This window comes from Oncorhynchus kisutch, linkage group LG17 (genome assembly GCF_002021735.2).
Source record: "Oncorhynchus kisutch isolate 150728-3 linkage group LG17, Okis_V2, whole genome shotgun sequence".
Lineage (NCBI taxonomy): Eukaryota > Metazoa > Chordata > Actinopteri > Salmoniformes > Salmonidae > Oncorhynchus > Oncorhynchus kisutch.
The window spans coordinates 8,227,789-8,244,548 of record NC_034190.2 but is presented as its reverse complement, the minus strand read 5'-3'; the positions used below and the strand labels follow the sequence as shown (position 1 = coordinate 8,244,548).

Here is a 16,760-nt window from a genome sequence, read left to right as displayed (position 1 = left end):
TCTTCTCTCTCTTTCACTTCTCTCCCCTCTCAATTCAATTGACATATCAAGTTAAAATGACTTACATTGTCAAAGTATACATATAACGAAAACAGTGGGACCAACAGCAAGTAAGTAATTATACCCCGATGGGCTGTGAGACCTGTCAAAGCAGGCCAACAATACACTCTCAATGGGCTGTGAGACCTGTCAAAGCAGGCCAACTATAAATATACTCCCAATGGGCTCTGCAGAGATTGGGAGGGAAGTGCATAACACATCACATCCTTAGAAAAACAGGTACAATTCTGATGGGAATAGCTTAATTGTCTGACAGTGTAATTTTTGGTATTTTCTTTGTCCATTGGGACAACTTAATCTATAATCTGCTTGTCCGGCAATACGTTTGATTTGCCCCGGGCAAGTGGACAAGCTTTACTACAGAGCCCGAGAGTGCTATTATACACTACTCTGGCCGAGCAGCTTCAGGTGAAGACAAAACGTCTGCCTGACTAAATACTTATTGTTTGACGCTTATGGTCGTCACAACATGTCAACAAATTCTCATGCCACAGGAAAGTCAGGGGACAACAGGAGATACTGCTGGCATAACAACAACACCATATTGTGTGTTTTCATTTGAATTACACCTACCGACTCTGGGTTGTTGTTCACCAATGGGTGACCCAAGAGGAGGATACGCATGCAGAGGTGGCAGTGGGCTAGCTGTTTTATTGTTAAGGAGGATCCTTCTGAAGTAAGGATTGGGCTCTAATAGGTGGGGAGCTCAAACTTCATCCCAATACACACACGTACATATATTTTAACCTTTATTTAACTTGGCAAACCCGTTAAGAACAAATTCTTATTTACCATGAAGTCCTACCCCGGCCAAACCCAGACGACACGGGGCCAATTGTGCGCCGCCCTATGGGACTACCAATCACTTAATGATCATGCTTTTTAATCAGCTTCTTGATATGACACAGCTGTCAGGTAGATGGATTATCTTGGCAAAGGAGAAATGCTCACTAACAGAGATGTAAACATATGTGACCAACATTTGAGAGGAAAAATAAGATTTGTCTGCATAAAACATTACTGCAAGTTTAATTTCATCTCATTAAACATAGGACCAACTCTTTACATGTTGCGTTTAGATTTTTGTTCAGTGTATAAACCCTCCAAACCAGACGCGATCTAGAAGCCCTCCAAACCAGACGCGATCTAGAAGCCCTCCAAACCAGACGCGATCTAGAAGCCCTCCAAACCAGACGCGATCTAGAAGCCCTCCAAACCAGACGCGATCTAGAAGCCCTCCAAACCAGACGCGATCTAGAAGCCCTCCAAACCAGACGCGATCTAGAAGCCCTCCAAACCAGACGTGATCTAGAAGCCCTCCAAACCAGACGCGATCTAGAAGCCCTCCAAACCAGACGCGATCTAGAAGCCCTCCAAACCAGACGCGATCTAGAAGCCCTCCAAACCAGACGCGATCTAGAAGCCCTCCAAACCAGACGCGATCTAGAAGCCCTCCAAACCAGACGCGATCTAGAAGCCCTCCAAACCAGACGTGATCTAGAAGCCCTCCAAACCAGACGTGATCTAGAAGCCCTCCAAACCAGACGTGATCTAGAAGCCCTCCAAACCAGACGTGATCTAGAAGCCCTCCAAACCAGACGTGATCTAGATGATGATGCAGCCTATATCTCTTTTTAAAATAACTCATTGTTTATTTTGCTTAACAAGCACTTTGAGATTCTGTCTAATGAAAAGCATCATAAAAAAAGTTGAATTATTATAATATATTGACTTCTTGCAGGACTCGATGTGAAGTTGTGACTAAAGTCAACAACCCCCCAAAAAATTAGATTAGACCATGTTCATGGCTCATGGGGTATTGTATTGGGACATAGGCTTGCTTATTGTCAACGAGCTACCGGCGCCATCTCTGATTCATCAGCAGTACTTTATGAGAGCCATTGTTATGTTAATACAGCAACTACAGACTTGCCCCTTCTACATGGTTTGAGAACATGACAACTCGGTCAGGTCGTCATAGTTACCCAATAGTTTGTGCAAAGCATCACACTCAGCTACAGTGGAGTATAAAAATTGAGCTTACAGGAGAAAATGTCAAGATAGAAAATGCAGAACTTGGGGCTGATAAAACCATAGGTCTGTTTGCCTACCCTGTAGTCTATGTACTGTACATCATGCAAGGACAGGTCTCGGATCAAATCGTTATCGTCTTCTGCTGATCCATAGGACTTAGCAGCAAACAAGCCAACCAGACAACTAAAATGTTTTTGCAACGAGACGAGCTAATTAGCTGCCTACTAAACTGAAATTGTCATGTGATTCAACTCTACCATTAAAATTGTGATGTAAAGGCACAAAGTAATTAAAAAGGGAGAGGTTCAATATGAAATAAACTTGGCAAAGGTCTTGGTAAGTGGAGCGTGCCAATATATTTTTGCATGAGGGTTCCTTGACTAGACTACTGATGCTACAGAAAATTCAAAAGGCTTTAAGGCACATTAGCAATGTTTTTGTTTACCGTTTCATACAAAGAACAAAAACATTTGAGGATGATACATTCATAAATCATAGCTATAAATCAATCGTAAAAAAGAAATGGATGACAATGGTGGTCATCTCAACACGTATTTTCCCCCCAAACCGCTATGACTGATTTGGGGCGCTGTCAGCTAAAAACAGTTGCCAATTCTCATCCAACATCGGGCAGCAGCCTGGTCTCATAGACTAGACGTAACTGCCTCGCCTGGTTCACCAACTACTTCTCTGATAGAGTTCAGTGTGTCAAATCGGAGGGCCTGTTGTCTGGACCTCTGGGAGTCTCTATGGGAGTGCCACAGGGTTCAATTCTCGGGCCGACTCTTTTCTCTGTATACATCAATGATATCGCTCTTGCTGCTGGTGATTCTCTGATCCATCTCTAGGCAGACGACATCATTTTGTATACTTCTGGCCCTTTGTTGACTAACCTCCAGACGAGCTTCAATGCCATACATTGTAATAATGACAATTACTTATTAAAATAAGAATGTGTTCTGACTTGCCTAGTTAAATAAAGGTATACAAATGTATAAATCGACACTCCAAAAACACAGATTTCCGATTGTTATGAACACTTGAAATCAGCCCGAATTAATCGGCCATTCCGATTAATCGGTCGACCTCTAGTTCCGACTTAGAATATGTGGACAACTACAAATACCTAGGTGTCTGGTTAGACTGTAAACTCTCCTTCCAGACTCACATTAAGCATCTCCAATCCTAAATTAAATCTATAATCGGCTTCCTATTTTGCAACAAAGCATCCCTCACTCATGCTGCCAAACATACCCTCGTAAAACTGACTATCCTACCGATTCTTGACTTTGGCGATGTCATTTCCAAAATAGCCTCCAACACTACTCAGCAAATTGGATGCAGCAAATTGGATCACAGTGCCATCCGTTTTGTCACCAAAGCCCCATATACTACCCACCACTGAGACCTGTACGCTCTGTTGGCTGGCTCTCGCTTCATATCCTTCACCAAAATCACTAGCTCCAGGTCATCTATACGTATTTTCTAGGTAACTCCCCACGTTATCTCAGCTCACTGGTCACCACAGCAGCACCCACCCGTAGCACGCACTCCAGCAGGTATATTTTACTGGTCACCCCCAAAGCCAACTCCTCCGTTGGCCGCCCTTCCCTTCCAGTTCTCTGCTACCAATGACTGGAACGAACTGCAAAAATCACTTATCTCCCTCACTAACTTTAAGCATCAGCTGTCAGAGCAGCTAACTGATCATTGCACCTGTACATAGCGCATCTGTAAATAGTCCACCCAACTACCTCATCCAAATACTGTATTTATTTATCTTGCTCCTTTGCACCCGTGTCTCAACATGCACATTCATCTTCTGCACATCAATCACTCCAGTGTTTAATTGCTAAATTATAATTACTTTGCTACTATGGCCTATTTATTGCCTTACCTCTTTACTCCATTTGCACAAACTGTATAAATACTTTTCTATTGCGTTATTGACTGTAGGTTTGTCTATCCCATGTGTAACCCTGTGTTGCACTACTTTGCTCTCTTGGCCAGGTCGCAGTTGTAAATGAGAACTTGTTCTCAACTGGTCTATCTGGTTAAATAAAGGTGAAAAAAAAAATAGGAAACGTAAATCCAGGCCACTCGAATTAGTATGATGTGTTACATTTGGTATAATAAGAAATGCTCTGAGAACAGGTTGGGGGCAGATACATATTTTATTTTTTTTACCTTTATTTATAATATTCACTTCTAATTCTGAAAATTGAAAGCATACCTGTGAGAAGGGTCACCCTGATAGTAAGTTGTAGGTTTTTATACAGTACCCAAGAACAATCTGAGTTAATTTGATCATTGAAGAAAGTGCTATTGGGAAAATACTGCAATGCGGGTTGGATTGAGTCCCTAATCTTCATTTCCAAGGTGATGATTGCACTTTTCTTCCTAACAGAATTACGCAATAAATTGCGAGTCCACATTTCAAAGATTTGTTTTGCGCCCAAACTTACACCGCAAATCGCAATATATGTCAAGAACTTGGTGCCTTACCACTGGGAGCCATCTGTCCTGAGCATGAACGTTTACTTCTGGTAGTGTGTTTTTGTAAGAAAGTGTTGGGATCAGTAACCACCCCCAAACATTTATATGTATGACTAACTCTCCCACCCACAACTTCTCACTTGAATTGCTTTTAACATTTGGAGAGATTGGGAAAGGGCTGAAATGGGGTTGAGAGTTACCCTTAAGCAAGCTAAGCGAGTTCTAGTTACTAGACTGCATTGCCAAACTAACGTTAGCTGTTGACTTAGCTAACATTCAGCCAGCTAGTTAGCTCATGACTACTCGACTTTTGACAATCATGACAAATGTCCATTGTACATCTCTGCAGCTGGAAACGTCGACTTGATATTGCTTATACTTGATTGGTGTCTTTTAACTACATTTCAAAATAAAGCACAATACTTACAAATTGAACCTCTCGTAGGCTATCGTCATCTTCACTTCTTATAGCGGTCTGAGCTGCTACTGCTGCTGCTGCTGTTGCTGCTTATTCTTCCTCTTCTTCTTCTTCTTCTTCTTCTTCATCATAATGGCGGTCCGGAAACAAACGTTAAAGAAGAATGCCGCCACCTATTGTGCTGGAGTGTGTGGTCAATCATGCTTTTTCAACATGAGCTCCACGTTTCTAAATCCTTCTTCCTCGATGAGATTTAACGGCGGTTGGCATCCAATAAATGTTGCATTACCACCACCTACTAGACTGGGGTGTAACTCAAATCACAATTTTATTTGTCACATGCAGCTCTCACCCTCTTCCTCTCTCTCTCTCTCTCTCTTAGACCTCCTCTGCCTCTCTTTTTCTCTCCATTCATCCTCTGTATTCCAAGTATACGTCTCCTTATGATAATACTGCACTTCTCCTGACATTCATCTTGTCTTGTCAAGGGACGCCATTCTAACCCTTCTGTCACAATCTCCGTCCAATCAGCAGGAACGCCTCGGGATGTAGCTGTCAACAGGTCCATCCCACTTATAAAGCAGCTTCTTCGTCTTGATGTTCTTCTTTATCAATATCTACCGTGGTGCTTTTCCATTTCAAACAAGCGCCGCTCTCTTTGTCCTGGATTCCTCCTGGCACACCAGCTACCTAGCTAGCATGTCTCATTTCTAAATCCTCTTACCTAACTCAGTAGAACCCTACTAACTTCTAAAAGACCCACTTCTAAAAAATCACTTCCAAACCTCACTAACCCCATCCAACCTCAATGGCCCTACACTTCAATCGTTCCCTCTCTTACAACAATATAATTTCTGTACTTACAATAACATAACAACACATGCTTCACCGTTTCATCGATCATACACTTCAGACACAATCCATTCCCTCTGCTTGCAAACCAGATGTAATGACGAGTTCCATGTACAATGTCCTAGGCACAATCGAACTAATCTGACCTTTGAATGTTGGTCCACTGACCTTTCTTTGGAGGGCATATGATGGCCCTTGTGCCCTTCTGCTCAGAGTACCATCTCTTCTGCCCCACATATATCAAAATAGCTCTGATCTTACATTTGGCCTCACCTTTATCCAGTGGAACATGAATATCAATTATATCTCTTTTTAAAGCACTTTCTGCTATCTGGTCTACAATTGAATTCCCTTCCACACCCGAATGGGCAGGGTCTAGGCCTGTGGCATTCATGGCATTTTGTCAGCCGGTGATTGTCAAGCAAATAACTGCCGGTCTCACTGTAATTGACTGTTAATTAACATAAACACATTCAGCATCTCCTGATTTCCACACACAGCCTACAACCCACTGATGCAGACCTTTGGAACATCTACATTTTAAAAAGTCTAATAAATCCACGTAGTATAGTCTGCACTGTCACAATAAATCCATTATTTATTTTAGACAGGTCTAAAGAAACATGATATGAAGAAAATGTTGTCTATTTCAGAAGAACAGAATAGCATACTCCGAGTTGTCCTTATGTTAGGTCCTGATGTGGCTATGCCATGTGGCTGTGTGCTACACTAATTCATTTAGCAGACAAGATTTGAGTAGAATTCCGTGGCATTATTTCATAGTCTGAAGAATCCAATTGAACAAAGCTGAATAAAATAGAAAGGATATTTTCTCCAAACGATTTGAGGGAGTGAACACATGCGGCTATTCTGTGTTGAGGGGTTAACAAAGAAACTGGTTCTCCTATATGCTTCATTTAGAGCTTGTTTGTGTAACTTTAGTTGTGATACTAATGTTGCGGCTATTTGTTTTGATTTTTAATACATTCTATGGCTGCATGATGCCAAAACCAAGCCATGAGGTCGAAGGAATTGTCCGTAGAGCTCTGAGAGAGGATTGTGTCGAGGCACAGATCTGGGTAAAAGGTACCAAAAAATGTCTGCAGAATTGAAGGTCCCCAAGAACACGGTGGCCTCCATCATTCTTAAATGGAAGAAGTTTGAAACCAGATAGACTCTTACTAGAGCCTGCCGCACAGCCAAACTGAGCAATCGGGGGAGAAGGGCCTTGGTCAGGGAGGTGACCACTCTGACAGAGCTCCAGAGTTCCTCTGTGGAGATGGGAGAACAACCATCTCTGCAGCACTCCACCAATCAGACCTTTATGGTAGAGTGGCCAGACGCAAGCCTCTCCTCAGTAAAAGGCACATGACAGCCGGCTTGGAGTTTGCCAAAAGGCACCTAAAGGACTCAGGCCATGACAAACAAGATACTCTGGTCTGATGAAACCAAGATGGCCTGAATGCCACGCTTCACGTCTAGAGGAAACCTGACAACATCTGTACGGCGAAGAATGGTGGTGGCAGCATCATGCTGTGGGGGTGTTTTTCAGTGGCAGGGACTGGGAGACTAGTCAGGATCGAGGGCAAGATGAACGGAGCAAAGTACAGAGAGATAGTTGATGAAAACCTGCTCCAGAGCACTCAGGACAACGACCCTAAGCACACAGCCAAGACAACGCAGGAGTGGCTTCGGAACAAGTCTCTGAATGTCCTTGAGAAATGTAATGGTCGAAGTCTACAATGGTTAAACCACATCAATTTGATTGGGTGGGCCTGTCATGGCCTGGCTCCCCATTGGGTGGGCCTGTCAGGGCCTGGCTCCCCATTGGGTGGGCCTCTGTCCACCCAGGCCCATCCATGTCTACGCCCCTGATGCAAACTGAGCATGATGACAATTGCTGCATCACAAATAGCCTACTAATCAACACTTCGAACTAAACTTTTTCAATAGCAAGTTTGCATTTACTGGTATATCATAAGTTGGAACGCCTTCCCTACCCTACATGCTACCGATGCCATTCTTCTGTGAGCTGCTCCATGCCAAAACCAGTTCAACCACTGAAGACTTATAGGTTCACCACTGAAGACTTATAGGTTCACCACTGAAGACCTACAGGTTCACCACTGAAGACCTACAGGTTCACCACTGAAGACCTACAGGTTCACCACTGAAGACCTACAGGTTCACCACTGAAGACTTATATGTTCACCACTGAAGACCTACAGGTTCACCACTGAAGACCTACAGGTTCACCACTGAAGACCTACAGGTTCACCACTGAAGACCTACAGGTTCAACCACTGAAGACCTACAGGTTCACCACTGAAGACCTACAGGTTCACCACTGAAGACCTACAGGTTCAACCACTGAAGACTTATATGTTCACCACTGAAGGCCTACAAGTTCACCACTGAAGACTTATAGGTTCACCACTGAAGACGTATATCTTCACCACTGAAGACTTATATGTTCACCACTGAAGACTTATATGTTCACCACTGAAGGCCTATAGGTTCACCATTGAAGGCCTATAGGTTCACCACAGAAGGCCTATAGGTTCACCACTGAAGGCCTATAGGTTCACCACTGAAGGCCTATAGGTTCACCATTGAAGGCCTGTAGGTTCACCACTGAAGGCCTATAGGTTCGTCATTGAAGACTTATAGGTTCACCACTGAAGGCCTATAGGTTCGTCATTGAAGGCCTATAGGTTCACCACTGAAGGCCTATAGGTTCACCACAGAAGGCCTATAGGTTTGTCACTGAAGGCCTATAGGTTCAACACTGAAGGCCTATAGGTTCACCACAGAAGGCCTATAGGTTTGTCACTGAAGGCCTATAGGTTCACCGCTGAAGACCTATAGGTTCACCACTGAAGGCCTATAGGTTTGTCACTGCGCAAACATGTCTACAATAGATGTAAAGGCTGTTAAGATATTCATGTTTCCAGAAAGGAGTGTATGTGGCCTGGCGAAGTGGTTTTATGCGTTGAATGACTGGAAGCTGATAATTATGATCATTTTTTTTACTCTGCTGGTTTTGGGAATAAATTACGAGTCGTCAATGTCCAAGACCGAGTACAAATGTATTCGAAACTCTATACGTGGTCTCGAGACCACAACACTGACTGATACATAATGTATTTTGCAGGAAAATGGTATACTGCAGCAGTCATGTCTTCGGTCACATTGACGTGGGTCGAACAAATACAACCTAATGATTGGTTGACAATAGATCCTCCCACAATGCTGGGGATGATTGGTTGACAATAGAACCTCCCACAATGCTGGGGATGATTGGTTGACAATAGAACCTCCCACAATGCAGGGGATGATTGGTTGACAATAGAACCTCCCACAATGCAGGGGATGATTGGTTGACAATAGAACCTCCCACAATGCAGGGGATTGGCTGCAGGATTCAGTTTTTTGAAGAGCAACTGTAGAAACTTTGCAGTCAAAACTTCATGACCTTTGATGACATTGTAGGTACAAATTAGGACCATTTTTTTAATCCCCCATAATGCAACACACTTTGAAAGGCGTGAATGATAGCTTGGGAAAAATCCCAAAATTTAAAAGACACACCCGATCCCCTCAGCCCTCAAATTAAGTGGACACCTCTGATGACGTCTGACGAGTATACACTTGCAGGGCAAGGGAGGAAGGGATTGTATGCATGTAAGAAAACTGTGGCAAGTCATCAGTAGGTTTATAATTGAACACATTTATGAAGATTTTACACTATTGTGGAGAGATGTACTGTTTGGATTCTTTACATACAATAGAAATAAGCGGAATCATTTTTATGTAATTAATTTCATTATTCTTTTGGCCAAATTTCATATACACAAATGTAAATTTACAAACAGAAAACCACATTTTCGTACCCTACAAAAATAAATTGAATTGTATTTTAAGACGGTTAAATGCTCTACTAACAAAAAAGCTGTTAGAATTGTAAATATATGCATGTCCCTTAAGGTCCTTGTGTAATTGTAATGTGATATTGTACCCCCTAGCGCGATTGTCTATGGTTTGTAATCTATGTATGCTTGTGTTCCCTCATGTGCTTTATGTATTGATTAGTTGTTAATAAAAAAATAAAAAATTATAATATATATATTTTTTTAAGGGAGGAAGGGATGATTTTTACCTGGAAAATTCAGGAAATTCGTCACTCGTTCATCCCGTGATGATTGTGTTTTTAGACACCGGTAGCTGGTGGTGGCGTTATATCCGCTACAGTCAATTATGAGTGCATTTCTACTTATATTAAATTGATCAATTATTAATATGCGCTTACTGTATGATAGCTAGCAAATTAACGTTAGCCTGCCTAGCTGGAACTTCTGAAAGAAGATGTTATATTTCCAAAAGATAACCAAACAAAAGCATATTTCTTTTTTTTCGAGATGTGTTTGTGCCGTCGTGTGCGTTAGTAGCACAATTTCTAACTTATTTGTATTCGTTTTCACTTCTCCATGAATGTTAAGTTTTCGCCTACTTTTCTTAGTGGACGTACAATCATCGCTTATTGAATTATGGGGCGTTTCAGGCCTCGGAGTGAACATAATTGTACACTCGCAAAGCTGACTAAAAACGATGGCTGAGGGGCTTACGTTGCAAACTTCCCGAGATAGGCTAATAATTTGGACCGCCCCCCAAGATGGCCCCAAGGGCATAAAGCGAGGGTAAGTGCGCGAGGGCGTGTCTTTTTAAATGTTTGCATCCGAAAGTAAATATGTTTTTGTTTATCTTTTGGAAATTGTAGAAATAAAACATTTTCCTTGTACAGAAGTTCCAGCTAGGTAGGCTAACATTAGCTAGCTAATTAATTTACTAGCTATCAAACAGTAGGCATTAATCATGTTATATATTTAATATAAGTAGACATGCAATCATAATTGACTGAAGCGCATATAAAACCACCACAAGCTACCGGTGGCTGAAAACACAATCATCACGGGATGAACGAGTGGCCAATTTCCGGCCCAGCGGCTGTCCACTTAAAAATCATTCCTTCCTCGCCCTTTAAATTTATACTCGTCAGACATATGATACTTCATCAGAAGTGTCCACTTAATTTGAGGGCGGAGGGTATAGGGTGTGTCTTTGTAGTGTTTGGACTGTAAACTAGTGCCCATAATGAGTATGAGGTTGAGACATCTAGGAAAAATTGTCTATTTTTTCCCTTTTTTTTTCTGTCACGTTGTAAATATTTACCCCAAAACAAACCTGGAAATATAGACAATACAATATTGTGTATATAAACATCAGTATGGGATATGTATGAAAATATAAAAACAGGCATTATATATGCTAGCCATAAAGTTGTAAGGACCCAGCCGTATAAATTGAACGCACCCTCGTTCCTGAGGCCTTTCTCCCGTCAATACGCTCGCGTGAGCAGGTGAAAAAGATGAGCGCAAAATGAAGAACGGCATTAAATGTTTTTATGTCACGAAAAGTACAACCCAGATGGGCTGGCAATACGTGTTGTATGTAAAGTCAGCGAATGTGGTTGAGAGGTTGCCCAAGTCACAAGAAGTTTGCAAGGTAAGTTTAGCAACTACTTAGCTACCTAGCAGAAACACCACGTGCGCATGCGGTGCCGACTTGTCTATATCTATCTATATATATATATATATATATTTGTTTGTAGCTTGCATAAATCATACCAGGACAATGCAGTGTATAGATGCACATTGCTGCATGTATGGTGCTGGTACACATTCAACTGATTTGGAATTACATTAATATAACCCCCCTCTTCTCTTCCAGACTGCAGCAGCCAACATTGAAATGCATAAAACTAGGATCAGTCTAGGCTCGGTATTCAAGGTGAGATTGTTAGCTAGTACTGAAAGAATGACGTGCTTGGAGACGGGAGTGTTAATGATGATTCACTAGACTAGAGTCTCTGATTTACAGTGATGTTCTTTCACAGTGCACTGACACACACTGTCCCCAATAATGTTTAACGTTACCCATTCCTTTCATTTTTATAGAAAACGAAACCAATGTAACACGTTGGGGCTCTCTTTTTCAGGAAAATGGAGGGCAGTTCCAAACAGGCTCTAGCACTTGGTGAGTTCTTGTGGCATCCGGAGGGAGACAAAAAATGGGGTCTTGGGAAGTTGGCTCCATTAGGTCAGTGGTTCCCAACCAGGGATACTAGACCCATCCACAGGCTGTACTTCAGAACTCGTGAGACCATAGACTTAGTGGGGGGGGGGGGGGGGGGTACTCTAGTTAGAGCAGAGCTCAGTTGGGACAGTGACTAGACGTTTGACCCTCTGCATTAGGTGGTCATCAGTATGACTAACAATCAACTGTTGTATTGGTTAAACATGATGATTCTGAGAATGGTTTCGCAAACTACGCTGACATTTTGTGATGTCATGTTTCTCTTGGCTATCTGATTTAACCATTGTTCACACTGGACACATTTTTAAGTTGGACTGTTACATTGTTATACAAAAGGTAATGTTAACTCTTTATCCATCTCAAACACAGCGTGCTCCAGAAGAGGCTTGCTTCCAACGTTCTGCCCTGTGTGAAGAAGAGATGGCAAAACTCCTGTAAGTATTCAGATAAGTGAGGGTAGAAGAGGAATACAAAGCCGTCATGGAAGTTAGTTCCATCAGTGTGCAATTAATGATGATTTCCTAGACTAGAGTCTCTGAATACAACATGAAGTTAACTTCACAGTGCACTGAAAATGCATGCTGGGTATCCTACCATTTAGGAAGTTGGAAGTTCCTATGGATTCTAAATGCTTTTCATTACTTTGTAGACTGAGAATGATGGATGGACGATGGGTGCATTCTGTTACAAGACTAAAACTCTTTGATGTCAAATGATACTTGGTAAGCTTAAGTAATTTTCAAATATTTATGACTGAATGCATCAGCGTAGGTGTGGCTGTGAAGCAGCAATGTGATTAGTATCTTCAGTGTCTATGATGATTGCGATTTCGGTTCCTGAATTTAAACTGATGCTTTCTCGCAGCGCACTGAGACAATGACATGAGATGTGACGAGTTAGCGAGTCAAGTTACTTGTATGTTTTTATTCCAGTTCTCATATTGAGACCATCACTAATTTAAAAGGGTGGGTTTTGGTCTCTTTCAGGGTAATGGACAAAATGGCGTCCAAAGTGGTGTGCATCTAAAACTGCATCCGTTGCTGGTGAGTTCTGACATCTCTGGAGTTCCCAGCCATTTACTTTATTAGCCAGCTGGTTACTTGTATTGAAAACGAGATTTGTACATTGCGGCATTATGTCAATATGGTGCTGAGCGATTTAACTGTAATGTCAGTAGTTTTTTTTAACTAGTTGATTGGTGTCTTGTTTAATTGCACTTGTGTTTTTTTGCTCTGCTCAATGCTTACATTACGCTGCAGTTTCTCTAGAGATGCATCAGATCAATCCGTACTGTGCGATGTAGCTGGCCAACGTTCTACACAGTTTAGTGCAGAGAACATGCTAATAACTACAATGATCATAACCCATTGCAGTTATTTGTCTGGTCTTATTTGTATTTTTTTTTTTTTTTTTACACCTGCTTACGTAAGAGACAAGAATGTGTGATGGGGGGGGGGGGGGCACAGTGCGAAATTGGTATTCTGCAGTCAAGTATGCTTTTACTTTGAAACAACAACTACTAAAATAGGACGTACCCGACCGCATGGACTACCGCTCTGTAGAGATGAGATGACTTGGACTCTAAATAGTGGTCCTCAAATAATAGACATGTGATATACAACAGCTGGGGGGAAAAAATGGTATTAAAGTGATGTGAATAACTGATGGTTAGTAAATGATAAGCAGTCATTACCATCATGGGGCTTTGGTTTTATTCTGGTTACAACATTCAGCCCAGGTGACGTGTAGTTCGTTGAAGGATTTTTTTAAAGGACATCCTGAAGAAGCACTTAACCGCTCTGCACTAGGAATGGATGACGTTTCCAAGTCTGGCTGGCTCCCAGCTCTGTTGCATTCTAGGTGGTTGTCGGTATGACTTAATGATCAACCATTACATTGGTTAAACGTGATGATTCTCTGAGAATGGTTTCGCAAACTACGCTGACATTTTGTGATGTCATGTTTCTCTTGGCTATCTGATTTAACCATTGTTCACACTGGACGCATTTTTAAGTTGGACTGTTACATTGTTATACAAAAGGTAATGTTAACTCTTTATCCATCTCAAACACAGCGTGCTCCAGAAGAGGCTTGCTTCCAACGTTCTGCCCTGTGTGAAGAAGAGATGGCAAAACTCCTGTAGGTATTCAGATAATAGAGGGTAGAAGAGTAATACAAAGCCGTCATGGAAGTTTGTTCCATCAGTGTGCATTAATGATGATTTCCTAGACTAGAGTCTCTGAATACAACATGAAGTTAACTTCACAGTGCACTGAAAATGCATGCTGGGTATCCTACCATTTAGGAAGTTGGAAGTTCCTATGGATTCTAAATGCTTTTCATTACTTTGTAGACTGAGAATGATGGATACATTCTGTCGCAGGACTCCAATCCATTGATGACCAAAGTTATACTTGGTAAGAACGAAAGTGTTATTCATGACAATATGCGTCAGATTACAAGTGGCTGTGATGCGATAATGCCATTAGTATCGTCAGTGTCTATGATGATTGCGATTTCGGTTCCTGAATTAAACTGATGCTTTCTCGCAGCGCACTGAGACAATGACCTGAAATGTCGAGAGTAAATTAATTGAGTTGTCTTGAAGATATATTCCTGTTCTCATATTGTGAATGTCACATTCAAGATGTCAATTGGTTTGTCTTTCAGGATAATGGACAAGATGACGTCCCAGTGCTGTGCATCTGAAACTGCATCCGTTGATGGTGAGTTCAGACATCTCTGGACAGGAGAATAGTTCCCAGGCACTTGCTTTATGGTTGCTAGCTGGTTATTTGTGTTGAGAAATTCAGTTTGTCAGACAGAAATTTGTCAGGATGGTGTCGGATGACATTACCATGACTACTGGCTCAGTTGCATTCCAGGTGGTCATCAGTATGACTAACAATCAACTGTTGTATTGGTTAAACATGATGATTCTGAGAATGGTTTCGCAATCTATGCTGACATTTGTGATGTCATGTTTCTCTTGGCTATCTGATTTAACTGCTGTTCACCCTAGACATTCAAGTTGGATTGTTACATATTTATACATATTGTCATGTGTTAACTATTTCCGTCTCTAACACAGCGTGTTCAGTCTCCCAGAGAAACTTGCCTCTAGTGTCCTGCCCTGAGGGAAGAAGATATGGCTGGATCCCAATGAGATTGCGAACTCCTGTAAGTATTCAGATAATAGAGGGTAGAAGAGGAATACAAAGCCGTCATGGAAGTTAGTTCCATCAGTGTGCAATTAATGATGATTTCCTAGACTAGAGTCTCTGAATACAACATGAAGTTAACTTCACAGTGCACTGAAAATGCATACTGCGTTGTCCTAACATGCACGAATTCAAAGTTTCTATTGATTCTAAATGCTTTTCATTACTTTGTAGACAAAGTGGGATGGAAGATGGATACATTCTGTTGCAAGGCTCCAACCCCCTTGATATTTGGTGAGCATTAAAGTAAATCTCCTTTGAGGTTTAGTGGCTCCATGCCTCGGGAGAACCATTAGCTGTGAAGCAATAATTCCCTAAGCTGTAGATAAATATATTTATCAAAGTACTTCTTCTTTTTTTTTGGCTTGTCAGTGATGTTTACCACAGTAACGTATTTGAGTTTAACGACCATGAGAATACTTTACATGCACTACCATCTGAGACATAAAGCAACCTCCTTGAATCATCTGAACCCCAGGTTGTGGCAATTGTCTTGATTTGGATACGTTTCTTACCTTCCAGGTCCAGCTTGGCTGGTGCCAATCTACTTGGCGGTCTTGCTGCTGTTGTGGCAATGCAAGTTCGACTGGGTGAGTGAAGGCCTTTTAAAAAAAATGTGATATATATATATATATTTTTTTTTCTTCCATTAATACCAATCTTGTGACTGATCAAGGAGTACATAATCACTTGAGGTGTTACATTTTTATTAGGGCTGTTGGACAATTTGAATTATTAACGGAATGGTTTTCTTTAGAATCTTCGTTAAAAGCAGTGCATTGAGTTGAAATCAAAGTATTTTCTATTTTATTTAACCTTTATTTAACCAGGCATGTCAGTTAAGAACAAATTCTTATTGGCCTAGGAACAGTGGTGGGTTAACTGCCTGTTCAGGGGCAGAACGACATATTTGTACCTTTTGTACAACCTTCTGTATCTTTGTACTCAAAGATTACAGTTGTCATTGATATACTAGAGTCCCTGATTTCCTATGAGTCTCTTTCACAGTGCACTGACACAGATTTTAATTTGTCATAAATTGTTCATATGCTACGTGATTGTAACGTTGTGAAAATGTTTCTTAGGACTTGAGGATGGTGCCGACGCTTGTTGAAGAGCTTCCGTCATGAAAAGAGCTGCTCCGCCAGGAGGCATTTCATTGTGTAGACTGTATCCATGGCTGTATTTTGTGCCAATGGCAAATTAACTTTGATTTGATCTCCCAAAGTCACCAAGAGTCAAGTCATGTAGGGGGTGTTCCTCTTGGTGTTGTCCTTGGACTCCCTTCTACTACAGTTTCCCCCCAAGTAAAGTACTTTGACAACTGCTGATGTAAAAAATGTTTTTGATAATGAACTTTTAAATTGCCACCAATAAAAAGTAATCTGATTGCAGCATTTGAATAAAGAATGAATGGTCATCCTTGCACTATTTTGTGAGGGCATGGTTGTGTGTTGCACTTACAATAAGTATATAAGTATAAGTATATTTTACCAACAAGAAGGGGGGGAAATCAGGGGTTACAT

The 16,760-nt window shown here is 41.4% G+C and overlaps 1 protein-coding gene, 1 long non-coding RNA gene and 4 other non-coding genes across 6 annotated transcripts in view; 5 read left to right on the top strand and 1 right to left on the bottom strand.

The window, feature by feature from the left end:
• Positions 1 to 5,186, bottom strand: part of LOC109907134 (phosphatidylinositide phosphatase SAC1-A) — a 30,152-nt gene extending 24,966 nt beyond the window's left edge. The window contains exon 1 of the mRNA XM_031795054.1: positions 5,018 to 5,186. Coding sequence (XP_031650914.1) covers positions 5,018 to 5,046 — 29 coding nt within the window. The 5' untranslated portion in view covers positions 5,047 to 5,186. The remainder of the gene's footprint in view (positions 1 to 5,017) is intronic.
• A 4,883-nt stretch (positions 5,187 to 10,069) lies between these two features.
• LOC109887750 (uncharacterized) lies at positions 10,070 to 16,662 on the top strand. Its single transcript, XR_004203836.1, has 13 exons — positions 10,070 to 11,422; positions 11,648 to 11,707; positions 11,916 to 11,953; positions 12,383 to 12,447; positions 12,663 to 12,735; positions 13,000 to 13,056; positions 14,088 to 14,152; positions 14,367 to 14,430; positions 14,684 to 14,739; positions 15,105 to 15,193; positions 15,409 to 15,468; positions 15,757 to 15,824; positions 16,320 to 16,662. It is a non-coding gene; the product is annotated as an uncharacterized LOC109887750 (long non-coding RNA).
• Positions 12,212 to 12,292, top strand: LOC116354542 (small nucleolar RNA SNORD53/SNORD92). Its single transcript, XR_004203878.1, has one exon. It is a non-coding gene; the product is annotated as a small nucleolar RNA SNORD53/SNORD92 (small nucleolar RNA).
• Positions 13,915 to 13,997, top strand: LOC116354541 (small nucleolar RNA SNORD53/SNORD92). The gene has a single exon (XR_004203877.1). It is a non-coding gene; the product is annotated as a small nucleolar RNA SNORD53/SNORD92 (small nucleolar RNA).
• On the top strand, positions 14,939 to 15,018 carry LOC116354543 (small nucleolar RNA SNORD53/SNORD92). Its single transcript, XR_004203879.1, has one exon. It is a non-coding gene; the product is annotated as a small nucleolar RNA SNORD53/SNORD92 (small nucleolar RNA).
• Positions 15,599 to 15,681, top strand: LOC116354530 (small nucleolar RNA Z195/SNORD33/SNORD32 family). Its single transcript, XR_004203866.1, has one exon. It is a non-coding gene; the product is annotated as a small nucleolar RNA Z195/SNORD33/SNORD32 family (small nucleolar RNA).
• Positions 16,663 to 16,760: the final 98 nt, after the last annotated feature.